This window comes from Rhamphochromis longiceps, linkage group LG7 (genome assembly GCF_057381845.1).
Source record: "Rhamphochromis longiceps isolate RC_006_pf linkage group LG7, R_longiceps_female_GT1.1, whole genome shotgun sequence".
Classification (NCBI taxonomy): Eukaryota; Metazoa; Chordata; class Actinopteri; order Cichliformes; family Cichlidae; genus Rhamphochromis; species Rhamphochromis longiceps.
In genome coordinates this window covers 16866899-16885613 of record NC_140563.1, presented here as the reverse complement: position 1 = coordinate 16885613, position 18715 = coordinate 16866899, and the positions used below count along the sequence as shown (strand labels likewise).

General features: G+C 40.8%; 1 protein-coding gene across 1 annotated transcript; it reads left to right on the top strand.

Moving 5' to 3' along the window:
• Positions 1-3341: 3341 nt before the first annotated feature.
• LOC146665101 (transmembrane and coiled-coil domain protein 3-like) lies at positions 3342-17878 on the top strand. The gene is made up of 4 exons (XM_085412563.1): positions 3342-3586; positions 14292-15265; positions 15469-15604; positions 15873-17878. Exons 1-4 carry the CDS (start codon positions 3503-3505, stop codon positions 16176-16178), a joined length of 1500 nt encoding a protein of 499 aa, XP_085268689.1. The 5' UTR covers positions 3342-3502; the 3' UTR covers positions 16179-17878.
• Positions 17879-18715: the final 837 nt, after the last annotated feature.

Here is an 18715-nt window from a genome sequence, read left to right as displayed (position 1 = left end):
GATGGATGAACATTCATACTTCAATAAGAATTTAATAGTGTAGTTGTTTACATATTTACCTAACAAGCAAAAGTTCCCAGATTCATTTGCAGGAGGAGACATAAATCCCTTTGGGGTTGCATCCAGTGCACAAAATCATGCAGTTGCCTGCTATGGTGACCCCGTATGAATAAGGCAGCATCTGAAAGTAGCTTTCTAGAAGTAAATGAAACAGATGTTCTTGAGCATGCAGAGACAAAGCTCAAACACCATTTTAAACACCTTTCTCATGAACTAAATCATTCTCAGAACGAAACTGGCTCAAAGTGGTTGACCACAAGGGGTTTGTAAACCCACTGTCTCATGCAAAGCAGAAAAGCCCACTTCCAAAAGGCCATTTAACTGAGATCTATTCAGAACTTCACAGAGAAATAACGCTAACCCTAGCTATGTACTCATAAGTGCAGAGGGCTGATCAGGTGATATTTGTCACATTTATATTTTCAGTGGCTTCCTCTCCGCCACAGCGCTGAAAGCATCCAGTTTGCAGCCAATCCCAGAGCCAGCCTTCCTAATCAGTTTATTCAGTCTGTTCAGTGTCACCAGCTCTGATGCTGTCCCCCAGCAGAGTACACAGTGCTTGCCACAGCTTAGTGATAGAAAATCTCCCATCATTTTGTGGCACACACTGAGAGATATCATCTTACCTGGGAAATCAAACTTACTACTCCCCTTTCTGTACACAGCTCTTTGTGTTGGTCCTGCAGTTCAGCCTGTTGTAAACAATGATGATGACGATGGTGGTAAAAGTATAACTTCCAGGGGGGAATAAATGTATTTTGTCAGACTTTTCTCTATATAAGTACATTTAAGTAATGCTTCAAAATAAGAATTTCAGGATGTCTCCTGAGTTGCAAGACCTGTTTCTAGCAGGACTTTGGTTTCACTTAGTCTAAATGCTAATTCTTGGACGCTGAACCGCTTCTATAAACACACCAGATTGTTTACATGTCCCTTCTGAATTAGTAATACAAAATCTGCATCCTGCCCAACCGACTTATTGTTGTGTTTTGTGTCAAATGACATGACGGTGGAAGATGTTGCAGGGCGCTGTGCTTACAGCTTGTGTTATAAGCTCATCAATGTTTAATCAGAGCTCAGTGCATATACGTAACTGAACGGAGGACAGTGTCTGCAGGCTTTGTGGTAGTTACACCATGGGTGTGTCCAGCTAATTAAAAGCACAGATAGGAGCATTAAAACTTGATGAACAAATGAATGATGTTGTCTGCTGCTATTTTTTGGAAGTCTATTGTCCAGTGTATCCCAGAAGCTTCTTTGTGTGGTTCTCCTTAGTCCTGTCAAACTAGTTCATCGCTTTAGTCACCACCTTTGAACTGCATAAGCTCCTGCATATCAATGTGTGATGCAAACCAGTTAAGAAATGGGAAACAACACGGTAACTGTTAAGGTTCGGGGATTTGTGATGCAACACGAGCCTGAGTATTTATGGTGGATTAGCTCATTCTGAGCTGAATCTGAATGAAAGAACCAGTTGGGTTGTTCTCATGGCCTCTGGGGTGTCTGTGCAGCTGGGAGGGGTGAGGAGGGGGAGGGGGGGTAGTGTTGAAAAACAAGGTGACAGAACCGGTTATATGTAAGCCAGATTCTTTTACATCAAATTGAAATACTTCTTGGAGGGAAACATCAGCACGATATGTCAGTTATGCTGTCGGTTTATCTAAAATGATCAAACTTGCTGTGAGTATCATCAGGCCAAACCTCCTTCCTTCCTGTTAGGCCTGCTGATTGTCTGGTTATAGATACATGCAATCATCACCCTATTTTACAACATTTTTCACTTTGCAGCGTGTACTGCTTAGTTTTCTTCCGCATTTTGACTGCCACCCTGTTTTTCACCACTTAAGCTGAAATATTATCACGTAATAATGGTCATCACATTTTTTTTGTACTTTTGCACTTTCATTTCTTGTATTTATTTTTGCACAGTTTTAAAAATGACCGCATCGTTCAATGGCATTAACCCTACAGTAAGAAACAAAGGGTTTGTTCCCCACAAGTAATTACTTTAATAGTTTATATAGATTGGTTTTGAATACATGTTCATCGGTGTATTTTTTACAACGATACAGTAAGTAATATCTGAGTGAATCCTCATGCACTTTGTGATACTTAAATTGTCAAAACTTCATAGCTCAGAGGAAAAAAACACTTTTTTTCTTTTTCACACCACAACAACACCACATTAACAGCTGGGTACTAGTAACCCAGTTTCAGTACTACTTCTTTTTTTAACTGCTCCCTTCAGTGGCCCCTACTGCAGATCATCCGCACCCTTCTCCACATGTCCTCCTTCATGACATCCATGAGATTCTTTGATGTGTGTTGATCCATGCTCAATCATCCAGCTCAATCCCACAAAACTCTGTTCACTTTTGGTCGTAGGAACATTTTCATCACTCATCCAAGTGACTTCTTCACCCTCCTCTGTTGTCCTTTCTCCCTCCATATACTATATTGGACATCCTTTGTCCAATATAGTCACTCTCCCTCCTCTGCACACGTCTGAACCAAGTCAGCCAAGTGTGCCTCCTTAACTTCGTCTCCAAACCACAGTCTCCAACTCATCCTTCTATCTTTCAGTCAGTGCTGCCACCTCCAAAACACACATAGAATAGAATAGAATAGAATAGAATAGAATTCAACTTTATTGTCATTGCACATGCACAGGTACAGGGCAACGAAATGCAATCTGGTAAACCTTCCCTTTCACACTTTACTAAATTTAAAAACTCAGCCCTTCAGAAAATGTATGCATTATTCAGCTTACTGAATGACTTAGGTAATGCTCTGTAGGGTAAGTAGAACCCAATTCAGGATGTGCACTTTGATACTTCAAGAGCAACAAATGAGCTTTTAAACTGATATTTGCAACAGTAATTTTAAACCACAGTCCTTCAGCTTTTACTCTAGCAAATGCTCTCAAGAGTTCAATCGATGATAACTAGATTGCCTGCTTATAATGCATTTTTTCCCCTTTAATAACACATGTAGGCTAAGTGGTTTAAATATTCATAAGTTATTATCTACTTTTACTTTCCAAAACGAGATTCCTCCATTTATAATATATCTAAAACCGTATTTAATGCGCATATTTCTAACTACAGTACCTTAAATTGTTGTGGTAATAGAGAGAAAGAGAGAAAAAGAGTTTCAAGGCTGTGTTATCTTCAGCAGGCAGGTACGTGTGTTTAAAGAGTTAACCCCTCCTCTTTCAGCTGAGCCACCCTTCAGAGAGACGAGTGGGCGGGGTTTAGGTTCACGCGCAGTTTTGTTGAAGGGAGCAGCCAGTGCACGGGTGAGTGAGTGAGTAAGGGAGTGAGAGAGAGAGCAAAAAAGGGGGGCTAAACATGGATACGAGTTTAGGCGACAGTTGTAAACTAGTCCTGACACCGAAGTGACGACCCACCAGCTCCTAACTGGCCACTAACTGGAGGTTATTATGCCCAGCGCAAACGTGTCCGTGCGAAGTTTGTCCGAAGTCGAGAAATACCTCAGCAGCAGCACCAGCAGCAGCAGCCGGATGGTGAGTGTGTGAATGACTGTTTTTGCAGCATTGTTGTGTGATGAACGGCAGGACCCGTACTGTACCGGCGATGCATTGTTGCCTCTCGAGCTCCACGTCATGTGAAACCGACAGCTGCGCCGCTTTTAAAGCTGCGTGTTTCCCCGAACAAAGAGCTTTCAGTGAGCCGCTCTCATACAGATACCGTAGAAAAGGGCATGTCTTCATGGGGATGTGAAGGGACTCCGAGGCTGTGAACTCCGGGCTACCGAAAGCGGTTGATCCTATGGTTTAATAATAATCTGAAAAGTTTTATTGATTCTTAGAGACACACGCCCACCACTCCTAAATATGGTTTCTAAACACAAGGGTGGTAAGTTTAGTGGAAGCATGCAAACATTAAACCAAACAAACACGTGACTCCTTAATACATATTCCATGCATTTGTTCATTTTCGAGGCTATGGTTTGTGATCCTGCTGTGTTGCTCACAGGTGTGGAGTCTGCCCGATATGTGAGTCAGCCTAGGCCAATATTGGGTAAATGTTCAGTAAGGCCAGCTGGTATGAGGACCAGCTTTAAGTTGCGAACAAGTTTATGAAACGTATTGTTGGAAAGTAAATTATGAGCTGGCCATTTTCCCCCATTGTTTCCAAGAATATTGGCTGGGTTATCAGTTTTGCTATCAGCAGAACTAATAGTCTGAGCGGAAACTTAATAGCTTAGGTAGTGTGTTTGTTATAAGCTACTGTACTGCGCTGCGTCTTACAGGTGCTTCTGTGTTTGTGCTCAGTGACTCAGTTCATAACCTTGTTTTTAAAGGGTAAAAAAACATAAACTCTCATCCATCCCCACCTTACTGTCATGCACAGCTGTGAAAAAGTAGTAAGTAGAACCCACGGAAAGGGTTAACTTAAAAACAAAAAACAAACATATTTGGACACGTAAACAGCTTATTGTCTTTTAAACAATCAAAGAGATATACTCAATCAAGTGATACATAAAATCAATATTTTCTAGTGATTTCTCCCAATTTAAGCAAATAAAAAGCAGGTCAGTCACACAGAAAAGGTAAATACGCTCCCCGCATTTATTCGACTTTCAAATCAATTAGAATCAGTGCCTGCTGTTCCCTTTGCAAGTCTGTCATGATGATTGCTCGTAAATTTGAAAGATCATCAATTCTTTCTTGGAAAGATGTTCACTTTAAAGAAAAAATCTAAAGTACTGAATATTTAACATGTAATATGCGCACTCACTGCTAATTTTCCCAGGAAGCTGGTGTCAGAGACTGATAAGAAACTATGCAAAGTACCTACAAGAAGTCGGTTCCTCTACAGGGGACAATACAAGTTTCTCAGGCGAACGGCTTGCTTACTGACTTTTTCCACCAGGGAATATTTTTGCTGAATCGGTCTTTGTAAAAACAGCTATGGTGTTGTTCAAATACAAACCTTAATCACGCAAACACTGTATCAAATATTTGCTTGTTCAGAGCAACCTATTCTGATTGGATTTATTTACTATTTCACAACCATATGAGGATCCCAGCTCATCTATATTAAAGCGATAACAGCAGATATTTAAAGGAAACTATACCATAATATATTCTTTTGATAGCGCAGTTGAGTTCTCTTTGTGGTCAGCGACCACATAAGTTAGGATTTCAGATGTAGATGAAGGGTAAGGAGGATTATATCACAAAATCTCCTGATGACTCATATTACAATTTCATGAAAGTAAGGAAAAAAGAAAGTTTTTATTTATATGCTTATATCCTCAAAATCTTAAGAGTACACAGTATCAGAATGGCACTTAACTCAAGTCCCATGACAAGTCTTTTAGCTGAAAGAAACTTGACAAAAGTAGCTAACTAAAACTGGGTGGTTAGGGGGAAAACCACACGAGGAGTCAGAAGTCCCCTAATGGCTGGGGCAGATCTGTTATCTGTTAAAAGCCAGAAACTTTAACACATAAAACGTGTGATTCTTTCGCTGCTTCAGTAAAGTGGCATGAAGCAGCAAACTGTTTCTCATTTTCAGTATGAACCTTTACATCTGACACCCAGTCACTAAAAAGTGCTATTACGGGTTTTTTCCCCCTTTTTTTTAGGTTCCTGTTAATAGACTGAATTTAAACTGAATTAAGAGTATAAGTAATTGAAATCGATCACTTCTCCCCTGGAGTACAGCTTGAAAGAATCATGCGGAATAACTTTATAGCCAGATTCTTATATAAGCAGTCAGACCAGTTTTGTTATAATCGCTAACACAGTAAAGTGGATCAGCTCATCTGACTGTTAGCTGGTTTATTAATGCTGTGCTGTGTAGTTTTGCTTTTCCTCATTTTGTTGCCCGTAAATGGCATTCCAGTTTTGTTTCTCAAAAAGCCATTGTGCAGCAGATATAGTGGGTTAGAGGCCAAAAATGATGCAACTTGGCTTTTCGTGGCTGGCTTCCAGAGACTGCCTTTAACCCTTACTGAGTGGTGGCTCTGCTGAGATTGTGGCATTTCTCCGTGACCCAGCTCTCCATATGTGAACTGTGCCCTTTACCTGTAATGCTATTCTCGCATGCGTGTTATCGTGCAAAAGGTGCACATTGACCTTCACGTCGGCATAATATTTACATGTTGTGCATTGTATGCCAGAGTCCTTAAATAAAAGTTTTTAAAGTAGGTCCTGTGTGTTTCTTTTTAAGGCTAAAGAAGTGCTTCAGTCCTCAGTGGCTCTGTGATGTAGTGCTTTACTGAAAGATCTCCTGTTCGATGCCGGGAGGAGACACGAATCCTTTTAGTGTTGTTTCAGGAAGAGCACCAGTGTTATAAAAAAAAAAAATCTGCCAAACCAAACATGCAGAGCTACCTGCCGTGACACCTCGCGAATAAGGGAGCAGCCGAAAATATCTTTTGAAGTGTTCGAGTCCTCGCCAGCCTCGTTACATCAACGGTTTTGGTCACTTGAATATAGTTGCGTATTTATCTTAATTGAATCCCGCTCAATACTCTCTCAGTCACTGGAGGCAAGCAGGCACTAGTAAGTGTTAATGGACTATTGATTTAGTCCTGGAGCAGCTTGTCTTCTAAGATAATAGTGAATATGTCTTAAGCAATTAATTCCCCTGACCCCCTGGGGATCATTCATTCAGGGAATTTAAGACTTTAGACTCTGTTGCAAGTTTCCCCATTCCTTTTAGTCCAATAAGGTGCACAGTTTGGCCCCTCAGTAAAGAAAGCAATCAAAGTTTGACCACATATGCAGCTGTGGGATGCAGATGAGAGGAGAGGGCGGAGGGGGGAGACGCCGGGTCAGGTTTCTTTAAAATGAAAGATGTGCTCCTTGTCCCTCTCACGCTCCATATCGCTGGTTTTCTTCCTGTTTCCCTGTGTGAGCCCTGAGTGGGAGAGCGTCTGTATCCATGAGGATCAGCTGGAGGGAATACCAATAAGCATCGAGGGCTTCTTCCCCTCTGTGATTCTGTTCTCGGCTGAAGGGACGGTTTTGTTCCATCTCTTCAAGTGTGCCAGCTCCGTTGCCTTGTTTGTGCGTGTTTACTTGGGCGTGCCAAGAGCCAGTGACAGCACACCAAACACCAAATGTTTTGTCATTTGGATCCAGTTACATCAAACTGGTGCAAACACCTGTGCTTGTATTTGAATGTGCTTGTGCACTTGCATGACCAGGCCCTGTGAACTGATGGTTTCTCTAGATTGCAAAAGGGATTGTGAGTACTAGCAAACATTACTTCCTGGTATTGGGGACAATGTGTTCCTGTTTGCATAAGAAAATGTCTGTGGTTATAATAATGTTCACTCAAACTGAAAGGGGCAGTGGGTTCAGCAAGATGAAAAGAAATCAGCTGCACGTTCAATCAATCTAAACCAATATTTATTTTATCCATACTACTCAGAATTTAGTAAACATCCCCTGCATATCCACCCAGTTCTAAATAATTTGTGAGCTCTCACCCTTGCTCTTCCTCAGAACTTAAATGCTGAATTGCTGCTCAGTCTGTTTCTCGTGGTGGTGCAGTGGGCAGATGAGTGCGAGGCCTGCCTTTGCATGAAAAATTGAATCACTAACTAGATCATTGATCCAAGAGAGAGTACACTTCAGTGCAAGATAAGCAGCATCTGCAGCGACTTTGCCCTCGAACTGTAGCTAAGTTTTGAGTGGGTTTTCTCAGGCCTAACAACACACAGCGTTTCCTTGTTGGGTTAAGATTGAGGCTAATGCAGATGGATCTTTATGTTATGCTGTCAAGCGAGGTCAGGGCTTATTAAATGGGTCATGGTGCTGGACAGACTGTGTGCTATGTAGGACAGCGTGGGAGGGGGAACAGGGGGCTCATGCAGGGTTGAGTTGTGAAGGAGGCACCCTGAGGGCACGGAGGACTCCTGCTGATCCTGCTGTTGGAGATGATGATGATGATTGGGATGATGTGTGCTGCTGAGCTCTGTTTGGGGGCAACCTCTGTTCCTGTCCTTTTTATATCTGTTACAGTTCTCTCTCTCTGCCTTGTCTCCCGCTCTCTGTTTTCTTCTTCTTCTGCTCTACTGACACACTAAAATCTATTTGTGAGTCAAAACACCAGTGGGTGTATTGCCTGGCTTGCTAATTCAAAAGACAGCATCTCGAAGACTTTATTTAGGGTGAGAACACACCTCATTTGTAGTGATAAAACATATTTTAAAGGCACGATTAGAGGGGATCAAAAATGTAACCGGGATCTCACCGGTCTCTGGCTGCACAAATGTTTTTGGAGAAAGTGAGTGAAAAGTAGGGCAGCTCCTCAGCAGATTTGGGGAGGACATTTTCATCAGCGTGAGCCTACTTCATTTAGCAGGACCACTCATCCGCAGAGACCTTCAGATTGCTCCTGCGGTTATTCAGAGTGGTTCGAAATTTTAAGTAGCAGCAGCAGTGGTGGTGCAGATGTGCTTATTAAATTGAAATGATACAATTTCATCAATCTCGTGTGAGGAAATTGCCAGCTGTCATACTTGCAGATGGTTTCCAGAATGTAAAAAATGTCTGGGTTATGTTATTTAGGTCGCTCTCACGATTATGGCCTCATCCAGTTAAAAGACACTTGTGTTTATATCACAAAGTTCCTTGTTTTATCCTTTTTAAGCTTGAAATTCAGGTGCAGTACAAGTGTGGAAGTTTTATCAATACCCTTTACATAAATCTTACTGCAGGCCTCGGCAGTGATTCACCAGTGGTTGCCAGGTTTCCATCTGATCTATTTTGCACTTGTTCCATATTTATGTTATCTCAGCACATTGAAGCAACAGAGTAAGACCCCTGTGCTCAGTGTTTAGCCCCTAATGGTGCAGAGGACAATATTGAACATTTCCAAAGTAAATGCTAGTGGTGGGAGAGCGCCTGAGGAGCTAGCTTTGTTCAAGCACTGCAGAAATAGCATGCAGTCTAAGCTGTCTGGTGGAACAGGCAGTTCTTTGTGACTGTCATATGAACTCTGAAAAGATTTGGTAATTTGAGTGAGCAATACAGCAGCTTACTTTACACTTCCTCTTAAGCGAGGCAACATTAAGTTTCTCATTGTTTTGTATGGAAATCAGGTTTGACTAAAAGGTCGGTTTATATGTGAAACCTATTGTTTGGTGGAGAATTAGAGCCTTCACAGCCGATGGGGCAAGACCACAACTGGATGCAGGGTTCGTCTGGCTTTACGTCAGGCCAGTGATTCCATATGCAGTGGCTCAGTCCTGGACAGGGCAGAGGTAGAACATGACAAAGTAAGCTTTTTTCTCTGCAGAGAAAGACTTCTGTGTTCAATAAGGACAGATGCCAGAGAGAGTGTGAGAGTAGGATGAGGACAGAGGCTGAAAAAAACCCTGGCTTGCTTGTAGAAATAAGCGTGCTGTTCTCCAGTTACACACTACACATAATGAAGAATATACTGTGTAATTACAGACAAATATATATATTTATATATGTGTGTGTGTGTGTGTGTGTATAAATGACATTAGTTTAAATCCATGATGGCAGCTTAATGCTGATTTTGCCTTTGCAACAGGCTCATAATGTTTAACAAGTGTAATTGTTACTGTTTTCACAATCTTAGCTGAGCCTGTTAGCATTCCAACATTTGCTGATTTGCACTAAATCAGTGATTCTCTAATAGATGGATGCTGTGGAGTTAGTTTGTCCTCTTCATTCCTAGAGGAAGTAATGGATCTGTCAGCTCAGCCATCACAGTTTGCCACCATGTTTTGTTTTGTTTTTTGAGCTGACCATGTTATCCCAGTGGTGTCCTTCTTAGAGGGCTCAGTTCAAGGGGAGCATCCAGGATGGGTGAAATGGTCTGAAACTAACATGGCTAGCTTGAATCTTATATTATAATAAATAAAACAACAGTTTAACTTTAGCTTTTAAGTTTTTGTTTGTGTATTATTAAAACATGATTAGTTTGCTGATTGTTGATTAAAGTATACTTGTTTCTGGGGTGGAAGTAACTTTTTGGACTTTGAAAGCAGAGACCGAACAGAACACGTTTGAGGAACATGTCACTAACCATGCCATTAGTGGCATTGTTGACTTTTTGACCCGATGATGGCATTACAAAGTCACGATACATATTATACATATTCCTGGGATCACAGATATGTATATATAAATTATGTCACAGTTCATCCAGTGGCTGCTGAGGATTGCAGTCTGCACCAACGTAACCAACAGGTTCTTCTAGTAATAATCAGTTCTTCCCTAACTTATCAGGCTATCAAACAAGTTTGACTAGTTGAGCGTGAAGTCATAGTGCCAGCAGCAGGTAAATGGAATTTACCTCCTTTACCTGACCTCATACTCTGTTTACAGGAAGTAAACTGAATTTACTTGTGTAATAGGATACCTTGAATGAATAGCAATGAATAAAACAGCAGCGTGACCTCACTTTGTATGTTTGATTGCATATTATCAATGCTTGATTAATTAACTGGTAGTTGATTAAAAGTCTTTTTTCCTGGTGTGGAAATAATTTTTATTTTTGGACTTCTAAAGTTGCTGCCAGAAGTTCCCTTTAAGAACAAGGCACTGAACATGCTATTAGTTGCGTTGATAGTTAGGTTAAATATTGGGGAAAATTGCCTTGTTGCCTGATGATGGCATTACAACACCAGTAGATATATATTCCTGGAGCCATAGTTATGTGTGCTAAATCATGCAGCATGTCATTCAGTGGCTGCAGACTGATTACAGTCTGCATCAACGTGACCACAAGCATGGCTACAAATATACGTGAAGCTGTTTGTGCTTGTTCACTGTGGTACAAACACAGTGCGCTGCAGTAATAATCATGTCATTAGATTCTTGCCTTCACATTATTAAACAAGTGTGGCTAGTTTGGTGTGACATCATAGAGCCAACAGCAGGTAAATCCTATTCACCTGTGTAATTGGATACCTTGAATTAAGCTGAATTCAGAAAGATGGTCCCGCTGACTGTGTTTTTGTTTTAGTCTGAGCAGTGTTTTTCAGTGTGTTCACCAGGCATGTACTCATACATCATCCTGTAAACCTTCTCTCGAGGTTCACGTGGGAGTCATGTGTTGAGAAGTTTCATTATGTGGTTAACTGTGGGTGCATTTGCTGATGTCAAGATACTTAGCTTGCAATAAGTGACCATTACGTGGCGATGCTGAAATGCTAAGCAAGATTGAGCCTGCTTGAGTTAGCTGTTTATTTACTAACTAGCGGTGTTACATTTGTTAAGGATTAGTGCAGTTTTGTGCCGCCTATAGTGCTTATTGTACAACACTTAGTGTAAGGCTTTAATAGCTTACACCCTCTTTCACTACAGGGGTGTTGCACTGTGATCAGCTTGCAAGACGAAATGGTTTGTTGAGCCACCGATGGGCTGCAGTTTTTTTTTTACACTTTAAGCGACACTTCTGCTCTTTAAAGTGCAGCTTAGAAGCATGATTACATTTTTGCTTCTCTGCTTTCCTACAGTTTCCTCATAACGGGATGTCTTCTAGTTCCCTAGTAAATGCAATCTTGCTTACTCAGCCTGTATATATTATGCTTACTTCCTCAAACCTACAACAGAGTACAAAAAGTGAGCATAACGTTCAGCTTTAATCACAAAAAACGGTTATTAACTGTAAAACTAGGGTACATTGTCTGGAATAGGGATTTTGTGCTGCCTTGCGCCTTTGTGTGACATTATCACTGACCTACATTAGATGTACATGCTCCACTTCTTTCACACATACTAAGAGTAGTTGTATGAATTTTGTCAACTGTTTTTTTAATCTATATTATAAACAAACAGGATTAAATTCTGGCTCTTAAAATGTAACAGATTTTCCAAATAAGAGCATTATAGACACACCCAGATGGCCTCACAGTGTGAAATGCTGAATAGTGCTCGAGCCAGAGATTACTATGTGGAAATGTTGTATTTTCTTGTATGTATCTAAGAAAATAATGATGTTTACCCCAATTATTTAAGCTAGTAATTTGAAGCAAATGAGCACCTGAAAACATCGGATTCATAGTATGAGCAGTTGGTCACATGTGCTTTTACTTTACAGCTGCAGCTGTAGATTGTAATGCTTAGTTAAAAATGCTGACCTACTTTTAGGTTGTTTAGCATAGCTGTGTCTCTGTGTTAATGATAAAGACCCTCTGTATTAAAGACTCGTACCCAGGAAGTGTACATGTAATTTTATTGTCGAATTAGAGCTGGGCGATATGAGATTTTTTCATATCACGATATGTTTTTTTCATTTCAGGCGATAACGATATCTATCACGATATAAGCCAAATAACTATATTTGTAAGATTTAAATGTGCCGTTGCTCACAAGTAAAATGTGAAATAATCAGCAGCTTGTTTTTATTTAAATATTTATTTCCCATAATAAGTTCAACAGGGTAGATGTACTTAAGGAACATGAGACTTTTTCAGATAAATAAAGGCAAATATTGCAAACTACACAAAAGGCAGCCGCTAAAGCGTTTAAGTTTCAAAATAGAACAAACAAAACAGACTAAATTGTCAATTCCACTTAGAAACAAAATATTAATTCTAAAAATAAATCTTAGTTTGTTTTACAGAAGAACAGACAAAACTGACTAACTTTTGTCAATATCAAATAAACTGAGAACTAAAAGGAAATTCTCAATCTCTCCTTGTTGTATAGCTGAGCTTTTCAAACAGTTTTAACAGTTACTTTAGTCTGACAAAAGCCGAATGACGAATTAGCGCTTCCAGTCAGAGACTGAGGCTACGTCCACACGTACACGGGTATTTTTGAAAACTGAGATTTTCCGTTTTCGTTTTAAAAAAGAATCCCGTCCACACATAAAGGCAGAAATGAAGGAAAACGCTGCTATGAACATGCCAAAGCAGCAGGTGGCGCTAGATTCTTAACCGTGCCTAAATGTTGGCCAATCAGAAGTCTAGAAGCCTCGGTGGGAAAAAGTAAACAAAGCTGGGGCATAGAAGCAGAACCGAGTCGTATGTGTGGAGGGACAGTAACTGTGTGTATATGTAAGCATTTAAACACTGCAGAGAGTAGAATTAACAGTAACAGTATTGTAGAAATTCATTTCACCGAAACAATAACGTGGCGCACAGTGTGACGCATGCACCAGTTTATTGTATTTCCAGACTTGCTTTCGGCACAATTTACAGTGCACGCTACTCTGTTTTTTGTCAGACTTGAAATAGCCGAAATACCTTCACACTACGGAACTTCTATGGCTCTTCCGTTTGACAATCTCTCCGGCGTTGGAACCGTCATCTGTTTTCTCTTCGGTCACGCTCGGTTGATTTTTCTAGTCGGCACACCCATTTCCTCCATTACCCGCTGGCTCCATTACCCGCTGGCTGCTTCCCAAACAAACACACGTGCGGCTTGGCACTTGTGCTGTACGTAACAAGTCACGCGACGTGACGCTGCGGCTGTGATTGGTTCGGCTCTGCGCTACTTAGTTTGGATTGGCTGACCTTTTTTTTTTTTTTTTTTTTGAGGACAAGAGCGGCGAGGTCTATCGCGATAGCTTAATTTCTCTATCAGTAAAAGTTATATCGCGATACATATCGTTATCGTTCTATCGCCCAGCTCTATGTCGAATAAAATAATATGATCAAATTTAAAATTGGGGCCAAAACTAGAAAACAGGCCCTGATCTTAAAAAGGGGTAAAATAAAAACCTTACTTTTTGAATTCAGACTTTTTTAGTTGGAAGTCTTGATAAAATATTTACTTTCCCAGAATGCTGTGGGTTTTTTTTTTATTAAGCAGAGTAAAAGGTAGTAAAAGGTCCTTCCTGTAAATGCACCAGTTTAATACATTATTTACACTGAAAAATATATCTCTTGTAAATTACAGTAAAATGCTGTCATCTACATTTAAAAGCATGAAACAGTTATAGGATACCTACTGCAATTGAAAACAGTGGATTTGTGCGATGAGTGTCCGTAGATTATGTGCCTTGTGTGTGTGGTACGATGTGCGTTTTACTTTTCTTTTTTGAATTTTGGATGGTTGCTTTTAGTGACAAGCATGTATGTGTGTATATATTTTGGAGGTGGTGCAAGTCCAGTGTCTCTTAACTGAGAAAGGAAAAATCCTTTATTGTACTGTGAGATGACAAGTAGCTTGTTTCTAATAGCAGCGCTGTGGTATTGACTGATACTTGACTGTACCAAATTTCATATATTTTTGCTTAATTTTTGATTTTCTTCTTTTGTAGGACCGGAGTAGAGAGAGCAGTTTTATAGGCCTCCCGCTGTCAATGCGCCGGGGTTCTTCAGAGAATAATTTGGATCTGGAGCTCAGTGATGGAAGTCCCTATCCTGCTCTCGGCTTTGAGGTCCAGCGTAGTCGCTCGTGCTTGGACAGCCTCCAGCAAAAGATACTGAAAGTCACAGAACAGATAAAGATCGAGCAAACGACACGAGATGAGAATTTAGCTGAGTATCTGAAGCTCATGGACAGTGCGGACAAGCAGCAGGTGGGGCGCATCAAGCAGGTGTTTGAGAAAAAGAACCAGAAGTCAGCTCAGAACATTGCCCAGATGCAAAAGAAGCTGGAACAGTACCATCGAAAGATAAAAGACAGTGAAAACTATCAAAGCCCTCCCGCTCGCTCTTCCTCTGTTAAACACAGCACCATACCCCGGGAGTCACCCAGACAGCTGAGGGACATGACAAGCAGTGGCCGACACCCGACCATGGACAAGATTAAAACCATTGGACCAGGTGTTTCGCTGTCTCCTCCTTTCTTCTTCAGCAAGCCCAGAGAGTTCGCCAACCTCATCAGGAACAAGTTTGGCAGCGCTGATAACATTGCCCACCTCAAAACCACTCTGGACTCTTCTTCTCCACTGTCCACTGACACTGAAGTGAAGGGACTGAGTAACAGCACCTCTATAGTGGGCAAACCCAAGTATCCCAGTGATGACGAGTGCTCCTCAGGCAGCGCTTCTGTTTCAGACAATAATGGAAACCCAGCAGGGGCAGGAGCGTCTGCAGGGCCGTGTCAGAGCCAAGCTAAGGGGGATCAAACAGGGGAAGACAACCAGGGCAGACTTGCCCTGACCCTGGAGGAGGTGAGGGAGATTAAAGATGCCCAGAATCAGCTGGAGGAGGATATAGAGGAGTTAAAGGCACAGTTCGAGAGAGAGTATGGCATTATCAGCCAATCACTGCAGGATGAGAGATACAGGTACGATTACACAACTTGGCATTTCATTATTGTTAAATAACAATAATAAGAACAGACATACCAATATAAAATGTTCATCTAAAATAAACAAGCATAACTCTAAGAGAATTTGAGATAACAATAAGCTTAATACCACGTGTCATTAACCACTTTAAAATCCGCAGTGATATGAATATTAACCATCCCCTTGTGTTGACTGGCAGGTATGAGCGTTTGGAAGACCAGCTGAACGACCTGACAGAACTTCACCAGAATGAGATGGCAAATCTGAAGCAGGAGCTGGCCAGCATTGAGGAGAGGGTGGCCTACCAGGCTCACGAAAGGGCCAGGGACATACAGGTAAATAGTGGTGGTGAATCTACTTATGTTGCGATGCTTCACACATAAGCAGCACGTAAGATGGATCGCAAAAATACACCATGCCTGTAAGTGTCTAATATCTCAGCACATGGCCATTGTCATCTGTCCAAGCGGCCTCTCTCTGCTGATGCAGAAGAATTCTTTTAGAGGAATTTGGGTAATTGAGTGTTTAAAGGTCAGCGAAATGCCCTTTAGCAAGTTGAGAGACGGTCTGACCCATAAAAACCCCTCTCCCCACCTTTCTCAGGAAGCCCTGGAGTCGTGTCAGACTCGCGTGTCCAAGCTGGAGCTCCAGCAGCAGCAGCAGCAGCAGACGGTCCAACTCGAGAGCCACGACGCCCGAGTCCTGCTGGGGAAGAGCATCAACGTCATGGTGGCCATCATCACCGTCATCCTGGTGTGCGTCTCCACTGCTGCCAAGTTTGCCGCTCCACTGATGAGGAGCCGGTATCATGTGGTAGCTACCTGCCTGGGGATTTGTTTTTTGACTGTATTTTGGAAGAACTGGGACCGTTTACAGTATGCCTTAGACAGGTTATTGATGCCTGCTTAGTAGGAAAGAAAACACACTGAAAATATCATTAACACAGATGCTGTAAGTTGTCAGGAGAGGACGGTCTGAGAGGATTGGTTGTACAATCGTCAGAAGACGTAGTCGCCATGCAATTACACAGATCTCTCTTTTTTTAGTCAGACTGAAATAAAACTCTTTTGATTTTTTTCTCCTCTAGAACTTGAATGTGTGTTACTAACTATTTCATATAACATTCAAATTATATTTACATAACAGCAAACTCTGCTAGTCAATAGTCAAGAGGGGGGAGGAAAAGTGATGTTTTATTATTGAGTTACTGTTTTAGGTAAATAATCCATAAATAAGATAAAGATGTGCAATTATTCTTTCTCGTTTGTCTTCAGCTTGACTTTAACATAAATCAAACTACACTCAAAAACTCAAACAAGACCTCGGTTGTCGTGTCTTGTTGTCCACGCCTATGAATTTCTAATTCCACTGAAGAGGAACGCTTCCATATTTAGGAATATTTGCATTTATTTGATATTCTGATTGCTAAATATGTGCTAGCAGACATTTCGTTTACACAAAACATAAACTGTTATATGGTTTTTAAGAGGTTTTGCTGCTGGTAGGTAGACTTTGCAAAGCTGTTCCTCAGTGTCCTCAGGCTTAGTTTTAAGGTACATTAACAGGTTGCATGAGAATGAATGACCATATTTTTCTAATTGTGAAAGTAATTGTTTCACTGGAGAATCTGCAGACAAAAATTAGCGACACTGGACATCCTATTTTTATGCATTCCCTTTCTTCTTACTTTTTTTTAAAACGTTGTCTGGCCTTGTTCTAAAGTGCAATATATTTGATTTCCAAGAGCACAGTTTGTTTTTAACAATTACTCTTTTAGGAGTGGGCGATTTTACATCAGTGACAGGGAGCTGGAAGGAAGGAAAACAACACTAATGTTAGCACGAGAGATCCATAACCACGGAAGTCACTGCTGAGCTCTGACAAGACCAGCTGTCTCTTCTCTCAAGGGCAAAAAAAAATCAATCCATCTGCATTAGCGCATGCTAGTAGTGTAATATCAGCACACACCAGCTCTCTAGCATAGACACACAGCACAGCCGCTCACTTGGTTCACTGTATATACAGTAAATAATGTCTTAGGCTTTTTGTTTTCCCTACTTCCACTTTCATGTTGGACTTTTACTAATAATGTGACAGAGAGATGATGGGGTATACTGTGATACAATGCCTTTTTCTGAGGAAAAATGCAATTCCCTTCTTAAAAGAGCAAAAAAACAACAAAAAAAGCCTTCACTACTCGCAGCAGAGAGGATGCAGGCGAAAAGCTCTCAGTGAAAAACTACAAGCCTATATATTTTTTTCTCTTGGACTTACAGTTGTGTTATTTCATTTTGTCTTGTAAACGTTGCCTACAAGAATTCCACATAAAGCCGTGGACCACTTTTAATGTCTGTCTGCCACAATAATCAGCTTTGCATTTATATTTGTCGTCATCTTTCTGTTTTATTGACTGTATGATTTTTTGTTTTGTTTTGTTTGTTTGTTTGTTCCCGTTTTGACATGTTTAAAGGAAGTTTTACAAGCAGAACTCAAATCTGGTTTACATGCTGTTTTCATCTCTGGTGCACTATCTGATCAATCAGTTGTATTATTATGCATCATGTGCCTTCGTCTAACCATTTCTGTTAAATTAAACCTTTTTAAATCAACTTGTTGATGGAATTGGTGTTGAGTGACTGTGATATTTTTGTTGTATTTGGTGTCATTCTGTAAATGTGGACTGCTGTTATAAAACAACAAAGTTCGGTAAAACGCCATCTGAGTAAGATATTTATATCAGCGGAAAAGTATCAGTGTAGTCCTTGTTAATAATACTGATTTTTATTTCTCATTATCTTATTTTCTTATGGGATAAATAAACCTAATTCAAGCAGTCCAAGTATTTGCATGGCTCTTCTACTAAACACTATCTCCTTCATCACCACTAGGGGGTGGTAGTGCTGCACTTTTGACATGAACGTAGGCAAGAACGGGGCAGAGCATTACACAGTCTGCATGGCAGTACTATACACGTTTATTCTTTTTTCTTTAATCTAAATGATAGATTCAGTCAAAAAGAAAAAGAAAGAAAAAAGCCATCACTTCAAACAAATATATAAACTACAAAGATTCATTGAAACAGTAATATTCAAACCAGTGTGGAGAAGTAGTGCCCTGTTCTGAAATTTACAGTTTACCCTGTACAATCACACTTTATTAGGTACACTGGGCTAGCGCCAGGTTGTCCCTTCTTTTGGGTTAATTCTTTGGAAACATTCCTCAGAGATTGTGGTTCATATTGTAATCACAGCATCACACAACTGATGCCGTTATTCCTGCATCCAAATCTCCTGTTCCACCACATCCCAATGATGGTCTATTGGATTGGGATCTGCTGACTGTGGAGGCCATTTGAGATGCTTCTCCATAAATGAGCGGTGTGACTCCCATCCGTGTGGATTTTAGCACCCATGGGGCTGATGATCATAGATGCCTTCAGTTTAATG